The sequence below is a fragment of the Panthera tigris genome, chromosome D3 (assembly GCF_018350195.1).
Source record: "Panthera tigris isolate Pti1 chromosome D3, P.tigris_Pti1_mat1.1, whole genome shotgun sequence".
NCBI lineage: Eukaryota > Metazoa > Chordata > Mammalia > Carnivora > Felidae > Panthera > Panthera tigris.
In genome coordinates, this window is record NC_056671.1 from 91635412 (window position 1) to 91658752 (window position 23341).

General features: G+C 53.8%; 1 protein-coding gene and 1 long non-coding RNA gene across 2 annotated transcripts; one reads left to right on the forward strand and one right to left on the reverse strand.

Annotated features, from left to right (window-relative positions):
* Positions 1–1396: 1396 nt before the first annotated feature.
* LOC107179879 lies at positions 1397–2622 on the reverse strand. The gene is made up of 3 exons (XR_001510602.2): positions 2488–2622; positions 2202–2397; positions 1397–1627 (listed from the first exon to the last, which is right to left on the reverse strand). It is a non-coding gene; the product is annotated as an uncharacterized LOC107179879 (long non-coding RNA).
* Positions 2623–7472: 4850 nt separating this feature from the next.
* GALR1 (galanin receptor 1) lies at positions 7473–22326 on the forward strand. The gene is made up of 3 exons (XM_007084757.2): positions 7473–8138; positions 14286–14351; positions 22009–22326. The coding sequence occupies exons 1-3, from the start codon at positions 7473–7475 to the stop codon at positions 22324–22326; spliced, it is 1050 nt and encodes a 349-aa protein (XP_007084819.2).
* The last annotated feature ends 1015 nt before the right edge of the window (positions 22327–23341 follow it).

The following is a 23341-nucleotide window of genomic DNA, read 5'->3' on the forward strand; positions in this document are numbered from 1 at the left end:
ACGTCCTGCCCCGTCTACCCCCTGTCTCGGGTCTCCTCGGACACTGTGGCCGCACAGGACCCCCATTACGGGCCTCGGTGGGCCAGTCAGCAGTGGTGGGCAGACAGGAGCCGCCCGCAGCCCGGACCCTGGAAGGGTTAGGAGTTCAGCTCTCCAGCTGAGAAATGTGGGGGAATCCAGGCGGGAGAAGGAGGCTTCTGCTCGTGCTTGACTGGCCTGCGTTTCCCGACATGAAGGACGGCATTTCCCCAGTTGTTTTAATGCAAAGCTTAGGATGGAATTGAGGGAGTAAGGGAGGAAATTGTGAATGAAATCACACAGACGACATGACTGACACCCCTTAGGTGCCGGAACTCAGAGGAAAATAAAGAAGGCAAACGTGTTGTGCAGACAGAACAAGGGCAGGTGTCACAAAGATACCTACAGAGTCACACAAGTAGGAAGACGGGCCATTCGCTCAGCGTGACTGGCCAGAGAACGGGCGTCATAGCAGGTGACCAGGGGTGTGGCCGCAGTGACCTGGACGCACTCGGAAGTTGGGAGCCGGCTGCGCACGTGCTCCCAGGGGGTCCATCATGGTGACGCCGTCTTGCTCTGTTTTGAGGGGGAGTCGGAGGACGTCCTGATTCCTGCGTGATGTATTCTCTGCGTCAGGGGACACACACGTGCAGCCGACCCAGGGCCCAGGCCCCTCTCATCCGTGACGTCCATGCCGCGTCCAGCTCTCTGGCTTGCATTTCACGGGAGGCAGACAGGTGCAGCTTCTACTGAGCGCGAAGCGACCTTTGAAACTTCGTCAGCCTGTAAACGAATGATCGGCACAGGGTTTTGTATATTTATTCCAGTTCAGCGAGGAATGTTTCTTTAGGAAAATACTGCACAGACAGTAATCCTGTGCAGGACTGTGATGACCTACCTGATTTCCTGCAGCGAAGGAATGAATGGAGGGGACGAACAAGTGTATTACGGGGAGAAAAATTCTTTGCAAGTAGATGGTTTCTGAAACGAAACGTGGTGTGGCCCTCACTTGTCTTTGAACCGTATTTTCTTAGAGATGATGAGGGTAAATATAACGATTCCCTTAAACGTGAATAAAGAGAAATAAGGAGATAAAAAAGTTAAGTAATGGAAAACTTTAATCTGGAGAACAGACCAAAATAACTAGTTTCAAGTATCTATCCACTAAATTTATGCCATCTTTCATATTTTCTTCACATCTGTATATATCTCAGTTTTCAAACGGAGCCTAAATATCTAAACAGCTAAGGGGTATTATATACATCTTTCGAAGCAGCACTATATTCAGCCTTTTCCAGTTGCAGAAACTGAACTCATTTACTTTAAAAAAAGGAGTGTATTATCTCATACGACTGATAAGTCTTCAGGCATGGCTGGATCCAGCAGCTGTAGAGATGTGGTCTGAGCTCCTCTCCATCCCTGGGCTTGGTGTTCCTCCACATTACCTGTGGTCTCGAGGGGTTCACTTCACATGGCAAGAAAGGCAGTTGTCACCTTATATAGGTCCATGGACAGATGCTCATTCTCGAGCAGGGTGAGGACATCGGGGGGGTCAATGAGGATTACTGCAGAACGGTGAAGACAGTGTCTCCAGCAGGTGCCAGGGATACTGGGCGGACAAACATGTACTCATGTCAGGAAGGCCCTACATGATGGGGTCCCAGTACATTCACGCTAGGGAATGTTACCCCCATATGCCCACACTGGCCCAGGCAGATCCCAAATATGGCCAGCAGTACAAAGATTAAGGAAACCACCGTGGGAACCGGTCGCCCTGAGAGCCCGCAGGGGGTTCGGCTGGGGCTCAAGAGCAGACAGGCCTGGGACCAGCCTCTGTTCTCTCAGAACCCCAGAGGAAAGTCTTGCTGACTCTTGCAGGGGGAGATCAAGGAGAGCAAGGCACGCCCTCCTGGGTCTGGGGAGGGAGGACAGGGAAGGTTTCCCAGGCTGGCTCGCAGCCTCCGCACAAGGATGCTGATGTGAACAGACAGAAGCCATCCTGGGGAGGCCCACGGGGTGAGCAGAAATGGTGCCCAGGGCACAGGAGGGCGGTGACAGCCTTCCGCAGTGGCCAGAGGGGGACAGCAGCTGCCTCTCAGCATGCAGGGCGTGGAACCTTCCAGAAGCTGAGAGTAACGCTGGGAGGAGAGAGGGAATAGTCTGGAACTGACCTGAATACTTACCCAGAGGAGGGGGAAATGCCTAGGGTCCAAAAATAAAGCAGGAGGAGAAAATCGCAGTGGTGGATGGACAGCCAGGAGGACGCGGCCCAATTCAGTAACCAGGATTTTGGGCAACCGCTAGGGACAGGCTGTGCTTTGCTGCGGCCGACAAGCGATCCCGTCACACGTGTCCAGTCGTCACGTTGTACACCTGCAACTAAGATCATGTCACACGTCAGTGGGATCCCAGTAATGAAAGAAACCGGTCCCTAACCCCACGGGGATTTGGCCCGTGAAAGGGAGGCACCTCAGCTCTATGAACGGTGTAGCCGCACCCGGGGGCTGTCCCCATCCGTGACTCGGCATCTGGCCGGCTCCCGTCTGTGGCTGGTCCCGCAGCAGCTGCCCGTCACCATCACCCCAGCGGGGGAGAGGACCCCCTCGCCGCATACAGGCGTCCCCCTGTGCGGCCCGGCGACTCACACGTCTCCTCCTCTCATATGTAACTGGACTTAACACAGCATGTGGCTGTGCCCTGTGGGGCTGAGGAATGCTGTCTTACGTGAGCCTGGACACGGGAGCTGAGCCTTTGCCGAAAACCTGCATGTGTGTGGTTATTATTTAATTTCCATTAGGTTAGACGGGGTCTCGGAGCCACACAAGACGAGGAACGGGAACCGGAACCCTTGCAAAACCCCACCAGGAGCCCTGCAGCCAGAGAGGCAGCTGTCCGAACCCTCCTGCCCAGGAGACAGCCTCAAGAAGGAGACCCTGTCCCGGGTGGGCCGCCTGTGCTAATGCCGTGCAACGCCACGGCGTCCCCGGGTGCACTCGTCTCAGCGGCGGGAGTGAGCACAGATGGCCACGTAGTCACGGCAGGGCAGGGTCATCGTCCAGCAGAGAGGGCAGCAGGGGGCTGGGGGTGAGCTTCTAGGAACCGCCGTGCCTGCTCCAGAACTGGGCGGAGAAAAAGGCCTCTCGGAGAATTTATGCCACCTCGCCTGCCTCAAATAAACTTTGCGGTCTGAATTCGCGTTCGCGTGTCCTGAGATGCGTCGAGCTGGGAAATTCACCTAAAGAGCTCTGAGGTGACGGAGCCACGGGGGCGAGTGGCAGAAGCAAAGGAAAATCCTTCGGTAAGAACGTGCTCTTAGCACAGGGGTCAGGAGATTCCCACAGGCGTGTCCCGGCCACATGGAAATCTAAAGGACAAGACCAGAGGACAGCAACCACCGCGGGCCACAAGCCACCAGAAAAGGGCTCCGTGAACATCGTGAACAGGAGCTCCGATGTTAGGATGTGCAGAAGATAACCTCAGCAGGCTTAGAGTATTTGAACGGGGGCGCCTGGGCGGCTCAGTCGGTTGAGCGTCCGACTTCGGCTCGGGTCACGATCTCGCGGTTCGTGGGTTCGAGCCCCGCGTCGGGCTCTGGGCTGACGGCTCGGAGCCTGGAGCCTGCTTCGGATTCTGTGTCTCCTTCTCTCTCTGCCCCTCCCCCACTCATGTTTTGTCTCACTCTGTTTCTCAAAAATAAATAAATGTAAAAAAAAATTTTTTTTAAAACCCGGGGGGCATCATCCTTCTCGGCCTCTCTCCTGTCCTCATGCCATCCCGGTATTCTCTGCCGTCTAGATCCCTGTAAGCCTTCTTCCTGGTCTTCCTTCTCCTTCCTTTATTGTTCTTACGGCCTGTTCCGGACAGCATTGGAATCCTTCTACAGGTTGACACGCCCCGGGGGTTTCCATCTGGCTCTGAATAAAACCAACGCTCTGTCCTAGCTCTCCCAGCTCCAGTGTCACCAACCCCACTTGCCCCACCCCCAATCTCTTCTGACCTCACAGCCCACAAATCTCCCCAGAGAGCGACACCCTAGCAACGCAGGCCTCCTCGTTCCTCAAACCGGACGAGCGTCTTATTGCCCGAAGGTCGGTCTTTCTCGCTAGAATGTTCTATGCTTGGTATTCACAAGCTGCTGGTGTCCCCCCCAAAGTCCCATACTGAAACCTAGCCCCCAACGTCATGGCATTGGGAGGTGGGCCTTTGGGGGGTGATCAGGTCACGAGGGGGAGCCCCACGAATGAGATCGGTGCCCTTGTAACTGATCCCATTCTGCCCCGAGGACACAGCGAGAAGGTCCTAGCTGTGAAACAAAAAGCAGGCCCTCCAAGTCTGGCCTTGCTCATGGACCGCGGCCCTCACAGCTCGGAAATAAATGTCCGTTGTTTATGGGTTACCTGGTCTACAGCATTTCCTTACAGCGTCCTGCACTGGCTGAGACAAAGGCTTTCTGCTTCCCTGTCTGTCTCCTGGTTCCCGCTCACAAGTCAGCTTCTCCCAGACCTACCTCCCGATTACTCTCTATGATGCCACCCTCCAACCACTCTCTTTCCTTCATCCTGTTTTCTTCTCCTTCATAGTATTTACTATACGGCATATTATGGTTTTGTTTCTGTTTAAGTGTCTTGTCTCCAAAATAAGACACAAAATCCATGGAGGAAGGGGCTCGGCTTTGTTCACTGCTAGATCTCCAGGACCCAAAATAGTTCCTAGCATGTAGCAGGCACTCAAGGGTAAGCGGTAAAAGAATAAAAATGGATCATATTCCTTCCCTTTTCCCATTTTGAGGTGGGGAAAAACCGGGTTAAAATGTAAAATCCAAACAATGTCAAAACGAGGGAGAGTAGCAGCAGCATGGAAACAGAAAACAGAGGAAAGTATAAAATAAAATGTTAAAACAAGTCCACGTCCAGACGCCCAGGCAGCTCAGTCGGTTAAGTGTGTGACTCTTGGTTTCGACTCATGATCTCACAGTTTGTGAGTTCGAGCCCCGCATCGGGCTCTCAGCTGTCGGTGTAGAGCCTGCTTGGGATTATCTGTCTCCCTCTCTCTCTCTGCCCCTACCCTGCTTGCTCTGTCTCTATCTCTGTCTTTCTCAAAATAAATAAATAAACATTAAAAAATAAAAATAAATAAAAGTAAGTTCACACAGATGAGTGATAACAATAAACGTAAACAGACTAAAACTCACCAGTTAAAAAAACAGAGATTGTCAAATTGGATTTTAAAACAATCCAGTTATGTGCTCCTTCTAAGAGATACCCCCTAAATCACAGGACATAGGAAGATTGCAAAAAATACAGAAGACCAATAAATAGCAAAGCCTGTTGGTGTATCTACCACAATACAGGACAATTTACACTTTAAGGGAAAAGTATCACCATACCAACCATATAACATTAAAATAAAGCAGAAACTCACAGCATATTATATAAGAACATATGCAGATGCCATAAATACGTCAGTAAATGATGAAAAGACAAGACGTTAGGTTACCTGCAGGTGGGAGGGCGGCAATGGAGGTTGTGGTTTGCAAAGTACATAAAAGGGCCTCCGACTCTATTGATAATTTTTTTTTTATTCTAAGCTGGATGATGGACGCACGGGTAGTTAACTTAATTTCATCAAATCTGTTCCATGTTGAAAATGGTTCATAATAGTAATTAAAAAACCCTGTTTCCCATATCTGATGATAAATGACTTCCAACACAAGATCCATGAACGTGGAGGTCAGAGAGCCCTTTGGGAAGAAAAGCCATACTGACCGACAAGGCTCGGAGGCACCTTCCAGGGAAGGTGAGGCCCTTCTTGATTTAGCAAGATACTCTGCGAAACAAGTTACTTAAACTCAATTTCGTCCTCAGGGAAATGTGTGTGGACATTAAGAGAAATAGGTGAAGTACCCGGCACACGGTCAGTCAAGGAACTGCGTCAAAATCTTCCTGGAAATGAGGCAGAAGGGAACAGGGGAGGCAGAAGGGCAAATGCCATGGGGCGAGCCCCGCACCCCCCTCCCCTGCCTCCCCCACCTGTGGGCCCTTGCCGGGGTCCCTGTGGATTCTTTGTCTCACATCCGCAGGATACAGTGCACCCCGCTCAGCTCTGTGTGACCTGGCTGCGTCTGGCGCATAAGGGACACTCAGTCATTATTTGGGGAGCGCTGCAAACACAGGGCCGTCTTGGAAGTGAATACAGACGCATCCTGTCAACGCTGCAAACAAATGGGTTCGGCTCAGCTCTCCAGTTGGGAACCCGCAAGATTACACACAAGGATAATGCTTACTCACCACTAGCTCGCTCAGCTTCTGGTGTAGCCACGGTTCACAACAGGGATGCAACACCAGGCGCGCTCTTTCCACCTCCTAAACACGTCTCGTCGCTGCCTGTGTGTGTGCCACTCGCATGAGAAACGTAGGGCAAAAGTGACCTAAAGGTGGATGGTGGGAACACGACACCGCGAATTCCGGGCACGTTTGTAAAGAAAACTCAGAGGCGTTTCCTTTTTCCCCTGCTTGTTTCCTCCCTAGCGGTGGGAAGGGTGGGGGCGGGAGTAGGGATGTGACAAAACTCGGTTGCGGCGCCCATTCCCGGGGCGGGAGCGCTCCCGCTGACAGCCACCCCGGGAGGGGGAGAGAGGAGCGGGCTGCGCCCCGGCCGCCTCCCCGCCCCGCGGCAGCCCGCTCGGCTCCCCTCGGCCGCGGGGGTGCGGCTCCCCGCAGTTGCCGCCCTCCCGGGCCGCACGCAGGTCCGCACCTCGCACAGGCGAGCGCGCGCGCCCCAGTCCGGGCGACGAGGTGGGCGGCGACCCATCCGGTAGGACCCGTCCCGTCTCTGCGCGCGCTGTGACCTCCGGGGGGAGCGGAGAGGCCCCCAGGGGCGCGGATCTCAGGGCGCTGTGTTTCCTACGTCTCGGGTGCACAACGGAGGCCCCGGAGCACCCCCCGCCCCCCCGTCTTCCCCTGCGAACCCTCGGGAAAGCGCTCGCCCTGTCGATCGCCTGGAACCCCTGCAAAAGCTGGGAGCGGAGACGCGGCGCCGCCGGCTTGGGGGCGCGGGCAGCCGTCTCCACCGACAGCGCGGTGCGCCGGCCGTGCTCGGGGCGACGCGGGAAGGGAGCGGCTCGTAGCAACAGGTGCAGCCCGAAGCCGCTCCCGGAACGAGGCAGCCGGCCAGGAACCAGGACCCGGTAAGGCGCCGAGGGGTCTCTCGGTGCGGCTGCCCTGGCGCGTCCCTCCTCCCCGGCTCGGGAGGTGCCGCGCAGAGGGACCCCCGCCCGGGAGGGTCCAGAGCGGGGCTCCCGGCACAGAGACGGTCCCGGTAGGCGCAGCCGCCGGGGCCTCGGGCTCGGGAACCCGCGCGCCCTGCGTGCTGGGGGCCGGGACCCCCGGCCGTCCTCGGAGCCTTCTTCCCCAGCAGGGGCCGTCGCCAGCGCGCCCGGGCGCCCCGCGCGGGCCATGGAGCCGGCAGCCGGGAACCTCAGCGACGGGAACGCGAGCGGCCCCGAGCCCCCAGCCCCGGAGCCCAGGCCGCTCTTCGGCATCGGCGTCGAGAACGTCGTCACCCTGGTGCTGTTCGGCCTGATCTTCGCGCTCGGCGTGCTGGGCAACAGCCTGGTGATCACCGTGCTGGCGCGCAGCAAGCCTGGCCGGCCGCGCAGCACCACCAACCTGTTCATCCTCAACCTGAGCATCGCCGACCTCGCCTACCTGCTCTTCTGCGTCCCCTTCCAGGCCACGGTCTACGCGCTGCCCTCCTGGGTGCTGGGCGCCTTCGTCTGCAAGTTCATCCACTACTTCTTCACCGTCTCCATGCTGGTCAGCATCTTCACGCTGGCCGCGATGTCCGTGGACCGCTACGTGGCCATCGTGCACTCCCGGCGCTCCTCCTCCCTGCGGGTGTCCCGCAACGCGCTGCTGGGCGTGGGCTTCATCTGGGCGCTGTCCATCGCCATGGCCTCGCCCGTGGCCTACCACCAGCGCCTCTTCCACTGGGAGGTCAGCAACCAGACCTTCTGCTGGGAGCAGTGGCCCAACCAGCGCCACAAGAAGGCCTACGTGGTGTGCACCTTCGTCTTCGGCTACCTGCTGCCGCTTCTGCTCATTTGCTTCTGCTACGCCAAGGTGGGCGCGCGGGGCGCGGGGCGCGGGGCGCGGGCGGCCAGCTACCGGCCTGGGAGTAGCTCCTGGGTCCCCGTGCCCCTCTGGGAGCCCCTTGGACCTCGCTGTCTTGGGCGGTGCGGGTTGAGAACGGTCCCCAATGCACTTTGCCCTCGCCGGTCTGGTGGTGCGCGAGAAAGTTACTTGGAGTCCGGGAGACGCAGAACAAAGTGTGAGACTTCCCAGAGGTCCCGCCTCCCCTCGGCCTCCTGCCACTTCAGCCCTTGACCCCGAATTTGTCTTTGCTGCAGCGGGCAGCTGAGCGGTCAAAGCCCACCTCTCAGAAGAGGAATCGGGCTCAGTTTTAGGCACTCAGACCCAGTCTCCAGGATGAAATCTCCGCGGCCCGAGTGCGGATGGGTTCTGAGCGCCCCCAGCAGGAGCGCGGCCCCATGTTCCCTCCCCAGCGCTCTGCTGGGACGCCCTGCGTGGTGGCCCTGGTCCCCTTCCCACTCTGTGAAGCTTTGCTCCTGGAGACGGTGTTTCGGATTTTATTTTACCCCAAGTTTAAGCTTTATAAGCCAGGTGCTAAGAGAATATTTCTTCACAGAATTTTGACCCTACTCAGGATTGGGTGGGTTTCCAATTAGAAGGGTTGTGTAGACAATATTAGGTGATTCAGGCCTGAATCCCTAACTGTCCTCAAGAGATGCATTACTACGCATGTGGCCCAGCTCTCCCTCCCTCTGTGGCCCAGCTCCCCCCTCCCTCCTTGGCCCAGCTCCCCCCTCCTTCCGTGGCCCAGCTCCCCCCTCCCTCCTTGGCCCAGCTCCCCCCTCCCTCCGTGGCCCAGCTCCCCCCTCCCTCCGTGGCCCAGCTCCCCCCTCCCTCCGTGGCCCAGCTCCCCCCTCCCTCCGTGGCCCAGCTCCCCCCTCCCTCCGTGGCCCAGCTCCCCCCTCCCTCCGTGGCCCAGCTCCCCCCTCCCTCCGTGGCCCAGCTCCCCCCTCCCTCCGTGGCCCAGCTCCCCCCTCCCTCCGTGGCCCAGCTCCCCCCTCCCTCCATGGCCCAGCTCCCCCCTCCCTCCGTGGCCCAGCTCCCCCCTCCCTCCGTGGCCCAGCTCCCCCCTCCCTCTGTGGCCCAGCTCCCCCCTCCCTCTGTGGCCCAGCTCTCCCTCCCTCTGTGGCCCAGCTCCCCCCTCCCTCTGTGGCCCAGCTCCCCCCTCCCTCTGTGGCCCAGCTCCCCCCTCCCTCCGTGGCCCAGGTCCCCCCTCCCTCTGTGGCCCAGCTCTCCCTCCCTCTGTGGCCCAGCTCCCCCCTCCCTCTGTGGCCCAGCTCCCCCCTCCCTCCGTGGCCCAGCTCCCCCCTCCCTCTGTGGCCCAGCTCTCCCTCCCTCTGTGGCCCAGCTCCCCCCTCCCTCTGTGGCCCAGCTCCCCCCTCCCTCTGTGGCCCAGCTCCCCCCTCCCTCTGTGGCCCAGCTCCCCCCTCCCTCTGTGGCCCAGCTCCCCCCTCCCTCCATGGCCCAGCTCCCCCTCCCTCCGTGGCCCAGGTCCCCCCTCCCTCTGTGGCCCAGCTCCCCCCTCCCTCTGTGGCCCAGCTCTCCCTCCCTCTGTGGCCCAGCTCCCCCCTCCCTCTGTGGCCCAGCTCCCCCCTCCCTCCGTGGCCCAGCTCCCCCCTCCCTCCGTGGCCCAGCTCCCCCCTCCCTCCGTGGCCCAGCTCCCCCCTCCCTCCGTGGCCCAGCTCCCCCTCCCTCCGTGGCCCAGCTCCCCCCTCCCTCTGTGGCCCAGCTCCCCCCTCCCTCCGTGGCCCAGCTCCCCCCTCCCTCTGTGGCCCAGCTCCCCCCTCCCTCTGTGGCCCAGCTCCCCCCTCCCTCTGTGGCCCAGCTCCCCCCTCCCTCCGTGGCCCAGCTCCCCCCTCCCTCCGTGGCCCAGCTCCCCCCTCCCTCTGTGGCCCAGCTCCCCCCTCCCTCCGTGGCCCAGCTCCCCCCTCCCTCCGTGGCCCAGCTCCCCCCTCCCTCCGTGGCCCAGCTCCCCCCTCCCTCCGTGGCCCAGCTCCCCCTCCCTCCGTGGCCCAGCTCCCCCCTCCCTCTGTGGCCCAGCTCCCCCCTCCCTCCGTGGCCCAGCTCCCCCCTCCCTCTGTGGCCCAGCTCCCCCCTCCCTCTGTGGCCCAGCTCTCCCTCCCTCCGTGGCCCAGCTCCCCCCTCCCTCCGTGGCCCAGCTCCCCCCTCCCTCTGTGGCCCAGCTCCCCCCTCCCTCCGTGGCCCAGGTCCCCCCTCCCTCTGTGGCCCAGCTCCCCCCTCCCTCCGTGGCCCAGCTCCCCCCTCCCTCCGTGGCCCAGGTCCCCCCTCCCTCTGTGGCCCAGCTCTCCCTCCCTCTGTGGCCCAGCTCCCCCCTCCCTCCGTGGCCCAGCTCCCCCCTCCCTCCGTGGCCCAGCTCCCCCCTCCCTCCGTGGCCCAGCTCCCCCCTCCCTCCGTGGCCCAGCTCCCCCTCCCTCTGTCCTCTGCTCCTTGGAGCTCAGCAAACCCACACCGGGACTTGAAGAGGTCTTACCTACCAAAAGTCTTCAACTTTTTTGATAAACTCATTTGTGTTTGAGTAAGAGTATCTGCTTCATCACATGACAGTCATTCGTGGGGGTAAAAACTCCAGTTCTCTGATGTACTGTGGGAGTATTATTACCACCAGGAAAACAGCTTTGTAGCCAAAATTTGAAATTCTTACCATTTGATTTTCATCTTCTTGTGTCTCTGATTCGGTTTCTGATAAGGCTGTGACTGTAGGGCCAGGAATAACCAGATGACAGAGAGCAATAATTTCTTTTATTCCAGCAAAAATGTTTACTACAGCCCCCTGGCCTTTGTTTTCTCCTGCCCCCTATTCTGTAGGTAGAGTCATATCTACTTGAATGGTCATAGTCTGGGATATTGTCTGGAAGAATGGCCTGCCTCAAAGGGTTACATATAAAGATATACTGAGGAGATAGGACAGGATAGAGCTTTTGGAAGATAGCTGTATAGCTTAGCTCTTTTGTAAATGCAAAAACAAAACAACCACAACAACAAACAAACAAAAAGACCTCATAAAAAATACACAAAAGACCCAAACCCAACAAACAACCAAAACAAAACAAAACAAAAACAAAACAAAAACAAAACAAAACAAAAAAGCAGGTGGTTGTACCAGCGCAGCGATCCACTGCGTGCACTGTCTCACTCAGTCTGCACAACCATGGGGGTGGGAGCTATCTGAGAAAAGGGTTTTGGAGGAGGAAGGCAACTGACCCAGATTATGAAGCCGGTAAACGGTTCAGGAAGGGTTTTAACGCAGAGCCACCGGTCCCCGAGGGAGGGCCTTGGCAGGAGGAAGCTCGGGACTAGAAGTGTCCTTAGAATATTCCGTGATAGATTGATAATCACCTAAAGTAGGCTGAAGCAGACCTTTCCTTCATTTCTCCAAAGTCCACAGGTCTTCTTAATGGAAATGACAAGGCAGATTTTTAGGAAAAATTAGGCTACATTTCCGTCGCATGAGAGTTTATGAAAGCAAAGTTTATTTATTTATGAAAGTTTATTTATTTATGAAAGGAAAGTTTCAAAAAGAGCAAAGTTCAAAAAAGGGCAAAGTTTCAAAAGAGTTTTAAAACAGTTCAACAAATACATAATCACTGGGATACTTTTTTTTTTTTATAGGGAAATGGTTTGCTTTGAAGCGTAACTGGGAATTTCTCTCGAATTCAAGCTGATATTTGCAGATTCACTCCAGGGTTTAAACAAGACCTGGGTTGTTTTTTTCTAGCTGATTTTCTTTGGCCCCATTGTTAGAGAACACTGTCCAGCTAATGGTTCTTCTTCTCGAATGTTAGGATCAGGACTGGCTGTTTCTCTAAGGCCCCGGACCAATGGCCACCATGAAAAATCACGAGTGGCCAAGAATTACATTTTTTCTCTTCTTCTTCTTCTTCTTCTTCTTCTTCTTCTTCTTCTTTTTTAACTCAACAAGGGAGTTGCATTCCAGTGTTGCCTTCTACTCCCCAAACCTTATGGCTTTGGTAGAACAGTTTATGCCGATAGTCCCTGAGAAACACGTAGAAGGCCCGGGCTGGACTGTGCCTGCCGTGCTCCCTCCTGCACAGGGGTGGCCCCTCCCCGTCTTGCCTTAGAGGGAGTTCTTGTCTGGGACCCTCCACCATCTGACATGAGGGCAAACACTTCACATACCCACCTGCCAGGTTCTGCCACGTCCCCAGAGACAAATGCCGCCCGGGATGACCTTGGCTCAGGTTTGAACGCGCGCCTTCCTACACACGCTCCTAAGCGTATAGAACAATGGAGTGATGCCACCATGCTGCCATCGTCTTTTAAAGAAATGCGATTATGACCCATCATGATACCTTTGATGACGACCTCATCAAATGTATGTCACTATATGCATTACAATAGACCAATATATGCTCATAGTGTGGGTCCATGGACAGAAATACAGCTACTGAAGAAAACTATACTTGAGTGTTTTCTCCATGACCACTCAACATCCCACGGGAGTCTTGAAGTCACTGAGATGTGATCCGACCGAGTTTACTGAAGGAGTCAATAGACCCTTGGGCAGCATCAGGAAGCAGATAACCCTTGACTTTTGTGTTCGGCCTCCTCTCCAGGAGGATTTTGTTTTGCCACCTGTCCTCTGTTCGCTCTTCTTGTCCCTCGTCCTCCATGACCAGTGTCCTCCCGTGGTCTCTTGCTGGGAAGGCTGCCAGCAAGGAAACTCACTAGGCCCGTCCTTTCCAGGAAAGATCTCACAAAAGTTCTTCTTCTGTTTTTCTCTTACATTCCGTTTCTGGGACCCCAGGTTCTGTTGGCAGAACAGTTAGCTCAGCCACTGTCAACGTATCGGAAGCGATCCTACATGTCACTGTAAGACTTGTCACGTTGGAGGTGATGACACCCCACTGTTGGAAGAGAAGTAGTTCAGTAGGGCTGCGAATTGGAGTCAGAAGTTCAAACCCCAAAGATGTCTGCCTAACTTGCGTGGAGCCCACGGAGTTGGTAAAGAAATCCTGTAGTTTCTTAATTTAGGGTATAACTGATCATTCCAGAAGTGCCACATCCAGCTGAGTGCTGCAGGCTTGTGCAGTGTTCCAAATGGATTGCATTATTTCCAGGCCGAGGTGCTAGAGGGAAGCAAGAAAATGTCTGGAATGTGGTTTCTAGTTCTCTCAGAGACTCATCTGGGAAATGATGGAGAAGTCCAAGCCCTGAGTCATCCAGAGGCTAATTTTCCTTAGATGTCACTCAGATGGGATATAAAAATCAACTCAAGTATGAATCTGCAGGCTTGGCTCAGGTGTGTGAGGGCAAGCTTACGCTGCAAATTCCTACATATAACCCAAATGTTTCACGTCACTTCTCCCGACTATTACGTCGACAAGAGGAGACAAAAATAGTTTCTCTAATGAACGAAGCCAGTGTCTGTCAGGAGATCCTCTGACAGGGATGTTAATTGTAAAACCTTACTAAATAGTCTATAAATCCCCCGAGAAGCTGAATTCCCCAAATGTGAGTTTTCTAAAAGCACGGCGAGGTGGGTAGAATTAGAATAAAGAACGTAAGGAGATTGGATGGGTGGTAATTTGCTTTAAGGAGCCCACAACAGGAAAACAGAAGGAATAAGTTGCAGCAAACATGGCCTGCACGGAAGAATTCTCTGCTGACATCATCGTGATTTGCTCGCTTGCTGCCTTCCTGCATTGGACAGTTCACTGGAAGGAGACTTCTAGTGTTTCCACTTATCTAGGATTTAGCATTGCGTCTGACATGTAATAGGGGCCTAGCGATTGTTACAACGTGGAAGCTCGGGGAAATCTGAGGTGAAAGGCAGACCAGTAAGGATGCATCCATGCATGTATGCGTTTTTCTGGACAAAACCCCAGAGCCACACAACGCAGGGCTCTCTGCAAACAGATGCTAGGAGCACAAACTTCCCCTGGATGCTCCTGAATGTTAGAGGAACAGACGTGTTTGGCGGTTCACATTCGGTGAGACTTTGCCACCTTAAGGGAATTTCCATGTGAATGACTTTGCAGTGTGATTCCCATGCCAGAAGGTCGAGAATTATCAGTGCCAATCAGACGGTGAACTGTGGGCAGGAGGCAATCGGTTTAATCAGTCTGTGTTTTCCAGGTCCTCAATCATCTGCATAAAAAGTTGAAGAACATGTCAAAGAAGTCAGAAGCATCGAAGAAAAAGGTAATATTCCCAAATATATATTGTATATGTCGCATGTTAGAGCCTAGTTCATTTTTATTCCTAATTTTCCTAATATCCACCCATTGCCTACGAAATTTAGGATCCTTGGTGCAGACCTTGAAATGAACCTCTTACCATTAGGTGGGGATAGGAATGGGAAGTCAGCTCCCCCGGGCGCCATTAGGTGGGGATAGGAATGGGAAGTCAGCTCCCCCGGGTGACCAGAGGCTGCATTAAAACTTAGACGGAGGTTTGGAGAGATGAGGAAACATATATTTTTTGGATTCTGAGCCCCTTTAGGAGGCGTGTTCTAAGTTGATTAGGACAGAAGAAGGTAGAGTTGCTGACATCCTTAATTTGCACAAAACCATTTTATTGTGCATCTACCATAGCTGATGTGATTATCAGAAGGTTTTGGCTTAACTGTCTTTTCAGGGAACATTATTATTACTTAAGAAGTTTTAAAAATATTTATTTATTTTTGAGAGAGAGCCAACACAAGCTGGGGAGGGGCAGAGAGAGAGAGGGAGACACAGAATCCAAAGCAGGCTCCAGGCTCCGAACTGTCAGCACAGAGCCCGATGCGGGGCTGGAACTCATGAACTGTGGGATCATGACCTGAACTGAAGTTGGACGCTTAACAGACTGAGCCCCCCAGGCGCCCCACAGAGAATATTGTTGTAATATGTCCCCCAAGCCCCAAGATCAGATGTATTGTCCTCTCTTCCTCCCTGACTTGTCCTGACTGATGCTGGTTCCCCAGCAGGGGTGGGGGGAGAATTAAATATGAAAGGGTCCCCAAGGGGAATTTTTCCCACTTTTAATTGTCTTTCTCCTCCGGTGAATCCTGGTTTAAATAAGCTTCTCCTGAGTAATATTAAAGCATTTAACATCCTGGTATTTGTTACAGTTCACATTTTGAGAAAAAACTAAGTTACAAGTCAGGATTAATCTAACTCCTACACATCTTTGACTTTAGAAAGTGGTATAAGAGTATTGGACGAGATGTTTAGGGAGGGGATTATAGCCAGGCATTTTTTACCTGCAAATATTAGTCATAACATCTGAAAGCACCTTGCTTGTCCTCACAACTACTTTTTTATGGCCAATAATACGGAACTCGCAGGATTTACAGTATAATTATATTTATTTTTAAAAATTCTGCTTACATAAAGCACAGCTCTTCTTGACTTTCCTTGTTTATAATATGGCTCAAAACACATCTGGTCTCGGACTCGATGACGAGAAGGGGTAGGAGCTGCTTAGAAAGCATGAAGTTCGGCCTGGTTTCCAAGTTCGATCGTGTGGCCTTCCGAATATCCCCCTAAGAGTAAACGATGGAGCATATGTAACGAGGCTGTCTTGCCTCTTCCGGCCACTGATGCGTCCGTAGGCTTTATTTTGCTTCCGGATCCCTTTAAACGGCCACCGCCGTTCAGTTGTGTGAATGGAGTGAACCCTAAAGCTGGTCTTTCCTTTCTCTGTTCTCCGTGATGTTGTGCTGGACTATTTCCATTTTTGTAGTCCGCCTCTCAGTCTGTCCTCTGAGCCACTCACCTCCAAGAAGATTATCGACTGCAAACAGTTAAGGACTGTAATTTCCTCTGGGATAGTTCCTCATGGAGTCCTCGCCCTCCAGGGCCAGAGCCAGCCCCTGGGGCTGGAAGGGGCCCTGGTTCCCTGTGGTCACAACTCTGCAGGGAGAGAGACATACTTTTAGCTGTGCGGAGTGAGGCCGGGTAGGCGGGGGAGTGTCTTTGGGAGGAACTGGACTGGGGCACCTCCACCGAGGAGAAGCCCCTGCGCCGTGTGCACGCTCCTTCCTGGGGTAAGAGGTTCACGCTTCGCAAAGGACGGAAGTCAAACGCTTCCTTGACATTGGCCGCGCGTGTTTGCGGGCTTGGCTACTGTCCGTGTCTGTGTTTGCAAAGTGTTGCAGAGAAATCGCCGCAGTCTCACAGTGGAAAGAATGAAAATAGATCCTGTAAGAAGGAATTAGAAAAGTTTCTGCTTTATAGCCAAGAATACTGATTAGCAATTAGTTTAAAAGTTGTGTTTAGTTTTATGTGTGTGTGTGTGTGCATGTATGTATACGTGTATAGGCACACATATATGCATATACTGTGTTATAGATTACACATGTGCATGTGTATGTATGTGTGTATGTGTGTATTGTGTGTGCATAAAATGTACGTGTTACATGCATGTATATATTACATGTGCACATATATTACATGTCTTATAGATTATGTATGTGAGTGTGTATGTGTGTGTGTATGTGTGTGCATATATTATGTATGCATACATAACAGAAATGTGTACATATGTATGTGAGTGGGTACATATACACGTGTATATCTTGTACATGTGCGCAGCGTATACTATACCTGTGTATATGTGCACTGGGTACATATTTAAACGCTGCCTATCATATATGCACGTGTAAATGTAATTCCTACCATAGGAGAAGGTGTAGCATTGAGAGGTGGGCAGATCTTCTCTTCCATTTTCAGAGCCTCTGACCCTCACCAGCCCTGAACAGATGTCAGTTCTCTTCTGATACATTTAATCGCCTCCTTGTTTGCATGGAACAAATAAGGTGCAGTGCTGGGGGTGGTGCGCGCGCCTGCGTCTGAGCAAGAGGCGGGGTGGGGTTGGGGGCGGGGTGAGAAGAGGGCAAAGGGCGGAGAGGTGGAGGAGGACGAGGGGAGAGGGTTCTGGTAGAGAAGCCGGGGTGGGCCGCTCCTTCCCGGAGGCAGAGACGGGTCGACTCCTGGCGGACACTCCCTCCCGCAGGGCTCAGCACAGGGAGGCGCTGGGCAGGTGCCCGCTCGGGGCTGGCGGACAGGGATCCGCTCGGTACTGGTTTTCGTAGTTCGCTCAGCTCAGCGTCGCTCGTGTCGCGGCCCCTCCCCCCATGGTGGGTAGGCTCCCTTCCTCCACGCCGTGTCCACCCACCCAGGGGCTCCGCTTCAGGTGCATGAGGGGCGTGGGGCAGAGAGGCCTTCCATGATGAACATGCTCAGCACTTACCCTTCACGTTTGGAGGAACATACATAGGGCGACATCTCCACGGCAGAAAATACTAGAAAGAATAGGAGAGCCCTGCGGTCGGTTCCACGCTCTGCCCGAGCCCCGCCACACGTGAAGACAGGTTTCCTGGTGCAAGGCAGATGGGATACTGAAACGAGGCTCCCAGATCATCTCTGGAAGACTTCAGAATGGGACAGACGTCGTAGTGGGCGGGTCCCTCGCAGGGGACACTGGACTAGAGGCTGCGTTGACCCCCCTGACAACCTGGGCTCCCTCGGCACCTGAAGTAAGTCGGCAAGCTCTTTGGCTGCCATTGATGCGATCTAGGGAATGTTTTCATCATTTTCTTCTTTCGGTCACCTTTTTCTTCCCAGCCAAGCTCCATTAGACATGTTGCGAGTACGTTCCTTTGAAGAAAGAACAGATGTCTCAGAAGACGTTGCAAAAGAACATCTTACAGGAGGAAGAGAGATTCATGTTTTTCAGATACTTTCAGTAGAAGGAGCAAAAAAGCACGCTAATCAAGGGCCCAGTCTCAAGGACAGTAAAGCATCTGGAGATTTTGTACATAACTCTAAAGGAGGACTTTTTCTGTGTCAGAAGATAGTGTCGGGAGTCTAGACACGACACGGACAGATGAGGCAAGCCGTAGAGGCACGGGGTTCAACTCCATCTCGGACTAAGGCAAGTGGTGTCAGAAGAAATGCAAAAAAGTCACGTAAGAAATCAAGAGCAATCAGCCTCATTCTCCACAGACGGGAACGCTCTCGTTGCATCCTGACGTCTCACCTAGAAGGAGAGCAAGGAGCCTTTTCCAGGCTTCCTGGGGAAAAGTCATGGTTCAGCCTTGGCGGCTGTCAGTGTTGAGGAAGCGGCTTTGCCTTTAATTGGAGACGGGGACGATAATTTGCTTTTGCTGTGGCTTTTCTGGAATTCACCAGGGGTTTTTCAAAGGCCACTGAGCTTTTTAGAAAGAAAGGCAGATTCCTGGGTAAGTCCCCAACAGCCCCCACCCCTGCACTGCGATGTGGGGCACGAGGCCTAGATGTTTGGATTTTAACGAGCAGTGTCCTGGGGAGTGATCAGCACAGGGAGGCACTTCCGTCTCAGGTTTGGGACTTGTCCCATGTGTTACTCTGACCAGCTCTTTAGGTTGCAGTCGGTCGCGATTCTGCCCGCGTGGACTCCTGTCCTGTGGCCGCCGTCTCCTCGGCTGGGTCGGGACCCGCAGGGAGACAGAAGAAGACGGACATTTCCTGTCCCCAGCTACACTAACCTGGACGCGTTCGCCCCAGCGTCGCCGAGGCTGATTTGGAGTCAACCCGCGTGCAGGGCGCGGAGTCGCCATCAGCTAAGAGAACATCAGTCCGAGGGACTGAGATGCCTGATGAGGCTGGGAGAAAATAGCAAATCCCCGAAGATGTGCAGCTGGCAGCAGTCAGTGCTGACGGCCGTGCCATTTAATTCTTTGGGAAGAGCCTTAGGTGGATGATCGAGTTTATGTAAGTGCCCACTAAGTACTTTTCCCCCAGGAACTACTAAGTTGCAATCCCCTCGTATTCAAAGCTACCAGAGAGCCTTGTCCGTGGTTCTGAGGAGGCCAGTGGAATTACTAAAAACAAAAAAGTACATTTTGAATGAACTGCAAACAGAAAATATACCATATTCATGCGTATTGCCCTTGCCCTATGGACTTTGATACATTATGGATCCTGTCAGTAAGCTGCTGGGGGTCGATTTCTGTCCTAAGCGTGGCACTTAGTAGAAACTTCCTGAAAGAGGCACTGAAAGGGGATATCCAGAGGGTATTTGTTTGGGGAAGCAGAGAGATGTTCTTATTGTCTTAGAAAGAAAAGACGATGTGTTCTGTTCTATTTGTAGGTATAATTACGCCTAGATTGTTTTTGATTAAATCATCTGGGGATGGAACCTCTCATGCGCTAATGGATAAGAGCATCGATGGCAGACAATCTGTTAATACGTGTGGGCAAATCTCTTGTTTGCTCTGTGCGCCCTGCAGGAAGCAGCTTTAAGATGCAATCCTGCCGCCCTATAAAAACCTGTTGTCAGGTTTTACCTGAGTTCTTTTTTTTTTTTTTTTAATTTTTTTTATTTATTTTTGGGACAGAGAGAGACAGAGCATGAACGGGGGAGGGACAGAGAAAGAGGGAGACACAGAATCGGAAACAGGCTCCAGGCTCCGAGCCGTCAGCCCAGAGCCCGACGCGGGGCTCGAACTCACAGACCGTGAGATCGTGACCTGGCTGAAGTCGGACGCTCAACCGACTGCGCCACCCAGGCGCCCCTACCTGAGTTCTTTTAAGTGTCTGAATGGACCAGGTACAGCCAGAGCCACGTCACTGGGGCACGGAGTTGAGGCCCCGGGAGGCTACGTCAGTTTTCACGAGGCTGCACAGCCTGGTCGTGGCCACTGTCCGTCCCGGGCTTCTGCACAATCCACGGAGCCCGGTGATGGTGAGCTTAGCTGTCGTCTCCTGCCCCTCCTGACGCTGCATTTGCCCTGGCCTTGCCCTGCAATCCCACCCTCCTGCCGCATCCCTGCCTCCACCTGGTCGCAGAACGCCCGGCTTCTGACCCGTGTCTCTGACGCTCGTGTCTGCGTGTGCACTTGCTGCCCTCGGAGTGGGCGGCTCCCTGCTGCCGTCCTGGCTGGTCTGGCCGCTAATTCACGGCGTGGGTGGAGGGCACATCCTGGTGGGGACACAGCCCTCAGGGCAGTGCCGGGGGGGTGGGGGCACCGGGCGCGAGGCGGCAGGTTCAGTTGTGCTGTGACAGTGATGTCCTCGTCTCGGAACCACCTCCCCCGTGTCCAGCCCTCGTCCTGTGCGAGGACGTGACAATGAGCACCCCTGGGTTCTGTCATCTTCCTTCTGCCTCTGTCCTCCCAACCCTCCTTCCCCTTATCCGTCCGTTTGGTCGGGACTGGTTCTGTGCAGAAGGGAAGGCAGAGGGGCGCCGTCAGGGAATCTTGGGCTCCACCTCGGTGCCCCGGCAGGGAGGTGGGGGAAGGTGCGTCGTTGCCTTTTCCCGTCGGGGTGGGGTGGGGTGGGGCGGCGGGTGCTGCAGACTTCCACGTGTCCACGTGTCCCCTCCACAAATTCAGGCGGCCCCGACTCACAGTCTGAGGAAGAAGATTCCTAATCCCCAGTCAGGGGGCTCCAAGTCCCTATCTCTCACATCCTCTGCGAGCGGTGGACCTACTGGTGAGGTGAACTAGGAGCTGGCAGTGCTGCGTGTGGGGGCTGGGCACGTGTCCTCACCTGGTTTGTCTGGAGGGCTGAGTGACCGTTGTCCTGTCGGTCCCTGATCGCCCGCCCAAGTGCTGCACAGGCAGCCCCCGGAGATGGGGCTGGTGGTGACCAGGCAGACTTCGTAAGCTTTTCTTTCCCCGTGTCTGAGCATTCGGAGCATGCGCTTTGGGTCACCTGACCCGGCTTCGGGCTCTGACTTGGCCTCCGGCTCTGGAATGCCAGGCACCTGTCTCGACCGTTCCGCACCCCAGCGTCATCATCTAGGAGCCGTGATCCCGGCAGGCCCCGCTTCGTGCCCACCGCCGGCGGTCAGGCAGTGACAATCAGCCACACTCCACTGCCCGGGGGCCGCTGTGCCCATCTGGCAGTCAGGGCCCTGCTCGGTTCCTGGGGGGAAAGAGGGGAGGTCTCCCAGGAGGGGAGACCTTTCAAGGAAGGAGCCAGCTGATTGCGTCAGATTTTCGTTTCCAAAACATTGAGACCAGCATCTTCTGTTTGGAACCGTAGACATAGAGTTTCCAGCTAATCACAAGGTGAATTATCTAGTTGTTGCCTTTCCGACATGTACCAAACCAGCTGCCCTGAAACGCAGGAGAAGTGGTTCTCGGGCTCGACCCCAGCCCTTTAGGTGTGCGCCCACGGGGAAGGTGATGGGCTCCCACACGAAGCGGGGTGCAGACGGGAAGCAGGAGGGAGGGCTCCTCTTGTGCTGAGGTCTTCGATCAGGTGCGGCTTTCTTCCATCACCTGCTTGGCACAAATCTCCAAGGAAACACGTGGGTGTCCTGCCCCGGCCTCCAGGTGTTTTCAGATTTAGGGAGAGCAAGGGAAGGGTTACGGTAGGTGCAAGCTAAAAATGGGGCTCATCAGCCCACAAGCAGAAACAGAGATGGCTTTCCGGAATGCATCAGTGCGTTGGGGTCTTTCGCTGGCCAAAGGTGAAAGGAGAAATAAAGAAATACACCGTCTGTTGAGGCAGCCTCTCAGAGGGGGTTCTAGCGCCCATCCGAGCTGCCCGCTGGTGAACCTGTCTCTGCGTGTGCTGCTGGCTTCAGAGCTCTGCAGGCTTTAAGGTGACAGTGTTTAATCTCTGCACGTTTATAGTTCCACGGTCCCAAAGACACAGCCTGTAATCCACACGCATCTCACGTATGTGGTAAAGTTACCCCATGGCAGGTTCTGGACAAGTTTTGAACAGAACCGTTATATGAAGTGACAGTTCAGCAGAGTTAGCATCCATTTGATTGCGTGGTGATACACATAACATTTTCTTAGAGCATGTTTTGAAACTCTGGAACATTCTTTGCCTGCTGTAATTGACACACTTCCTGTATTTTCTTCTTCTTCTTCTAGACCGCACAGACGGTTCTGGTGGTGGTTGTGGTTTTTGGGATCTCCTGGCTGCCACATCATGTCATCAATCTCTGGGCCGAGTTTGGGGTTTTCCCGCTGACCCCCGTCTCCTTCCTCTTCAGAATCGCCGCTCACTGCCTGGCCTACAGTAATTCCTCGGTGAACCCTATCATATACGCTTTTCTCTCGGAAAATTTTAGGAAGGCCTATAAGCAAGTGTTCAAGTGCCACATGCGCAATGAGTCACCTCTTAATGATACGAAAGAAAATAAAAGTCGAATAGATACCCCGCCGTCCACCAATTGCACTCACGTGTGAGAGCGTTAGAGCGCTCGTGTGGAGTCTCAGACAGAACACGGTACAACGAGGGGTTAGCAAGCCTGCAACTTCTTATGCTCACGACAAGTCGCATCATTTTAGTTCTACCTGTTTTTGAAAACAGTACTTTGATCCATTTAGGAAATCTCGAGGTCTAGTAAAGATTGTTTCTAAATTTTATTTCAAAAACAAAAGGAAACGCTACATAGTTTTTTATACCTTTACAGAAACGAAAGGTTAATAGAATTCCATCGACATGTTCAGTTCTTCATCGGACAGCCTATAAAGATGGTCAGGAATACTGGCGATCTACATTTTGGAGCCAGTTTATTTAGAAAAAAACACATGTATGTGTTAATTCTTCAATTTTAAGAAACGAGGTAATATTGCGAGGTATGTGTTTCAAAATATGATCATGGATACACGATCAAAGTTTTACCTGGATTTCATTTTTGTTGTGGCCATTTATATAGAGGCGCATCTGTTAAATGGCAGTGAGACTTTGCCAAGTCGATTTGCACCGGCCTCATTTGCCCCCAACTGTCAATAGTGAACACGGTTTCCGGAGATGAGCTTCACCTGTCTGTGGTCATGAGGGCCCATTAACTTCATCTCTGGAGACGAGCACAGCGGCACAGCGGTGACTCAGGGTGACAGACATTGGCCCGGTCACTTAAAACTATTCTGCGATGTAGGCTTTGTAGAGTTACCTAAAAAAAAAAATCAGGGAAAATGCCAAGGGCAACTATTCTAATAGTGGAAACTTCCAGTGAGATCCAAGAGGGAACGTGGTCATTAAAGTTTTACAAAGATATCGCCCAGGGTATTTTGTGTGCCTTGAGTGGAACTGAGCCAAAAGGGAGTAAAAAAAAATGCCAGTGAGGATGATATGTGGGTAATAGTTTCTATGGGGCTGGGGAGAAGTCAGAATCCATTAAGACACATGGTAGTGGTCGTGCCACATGTGGAAAGAGTACGCAACACACGATTCAGATAACATTAGAAGAAAAGGAAT

Coding starts and splice junctions, on each gene's coding strand:
- GALR1 (XM_007084757.2), top strand. CDS start 7,473: ATGGAGCCGGCAGCCGGGAACCTCAGCGACGGGAACGCGAGCGGCCCC. Junction 8,139..14,285: donor TTTGCTTCTGCTACGCCAAG/GTGGGCGCGCGG, acceptor TGTGTTTTCCAG/GTCCTCAATCATCTGCATAA. Junction 14,352..22,008: donor CAGAAGCATCGAAGAAAAAG/GTAATATTCCCA, acceptor TTCTTCTTCTAG/ACCGCACAGACGGTTCTGGT.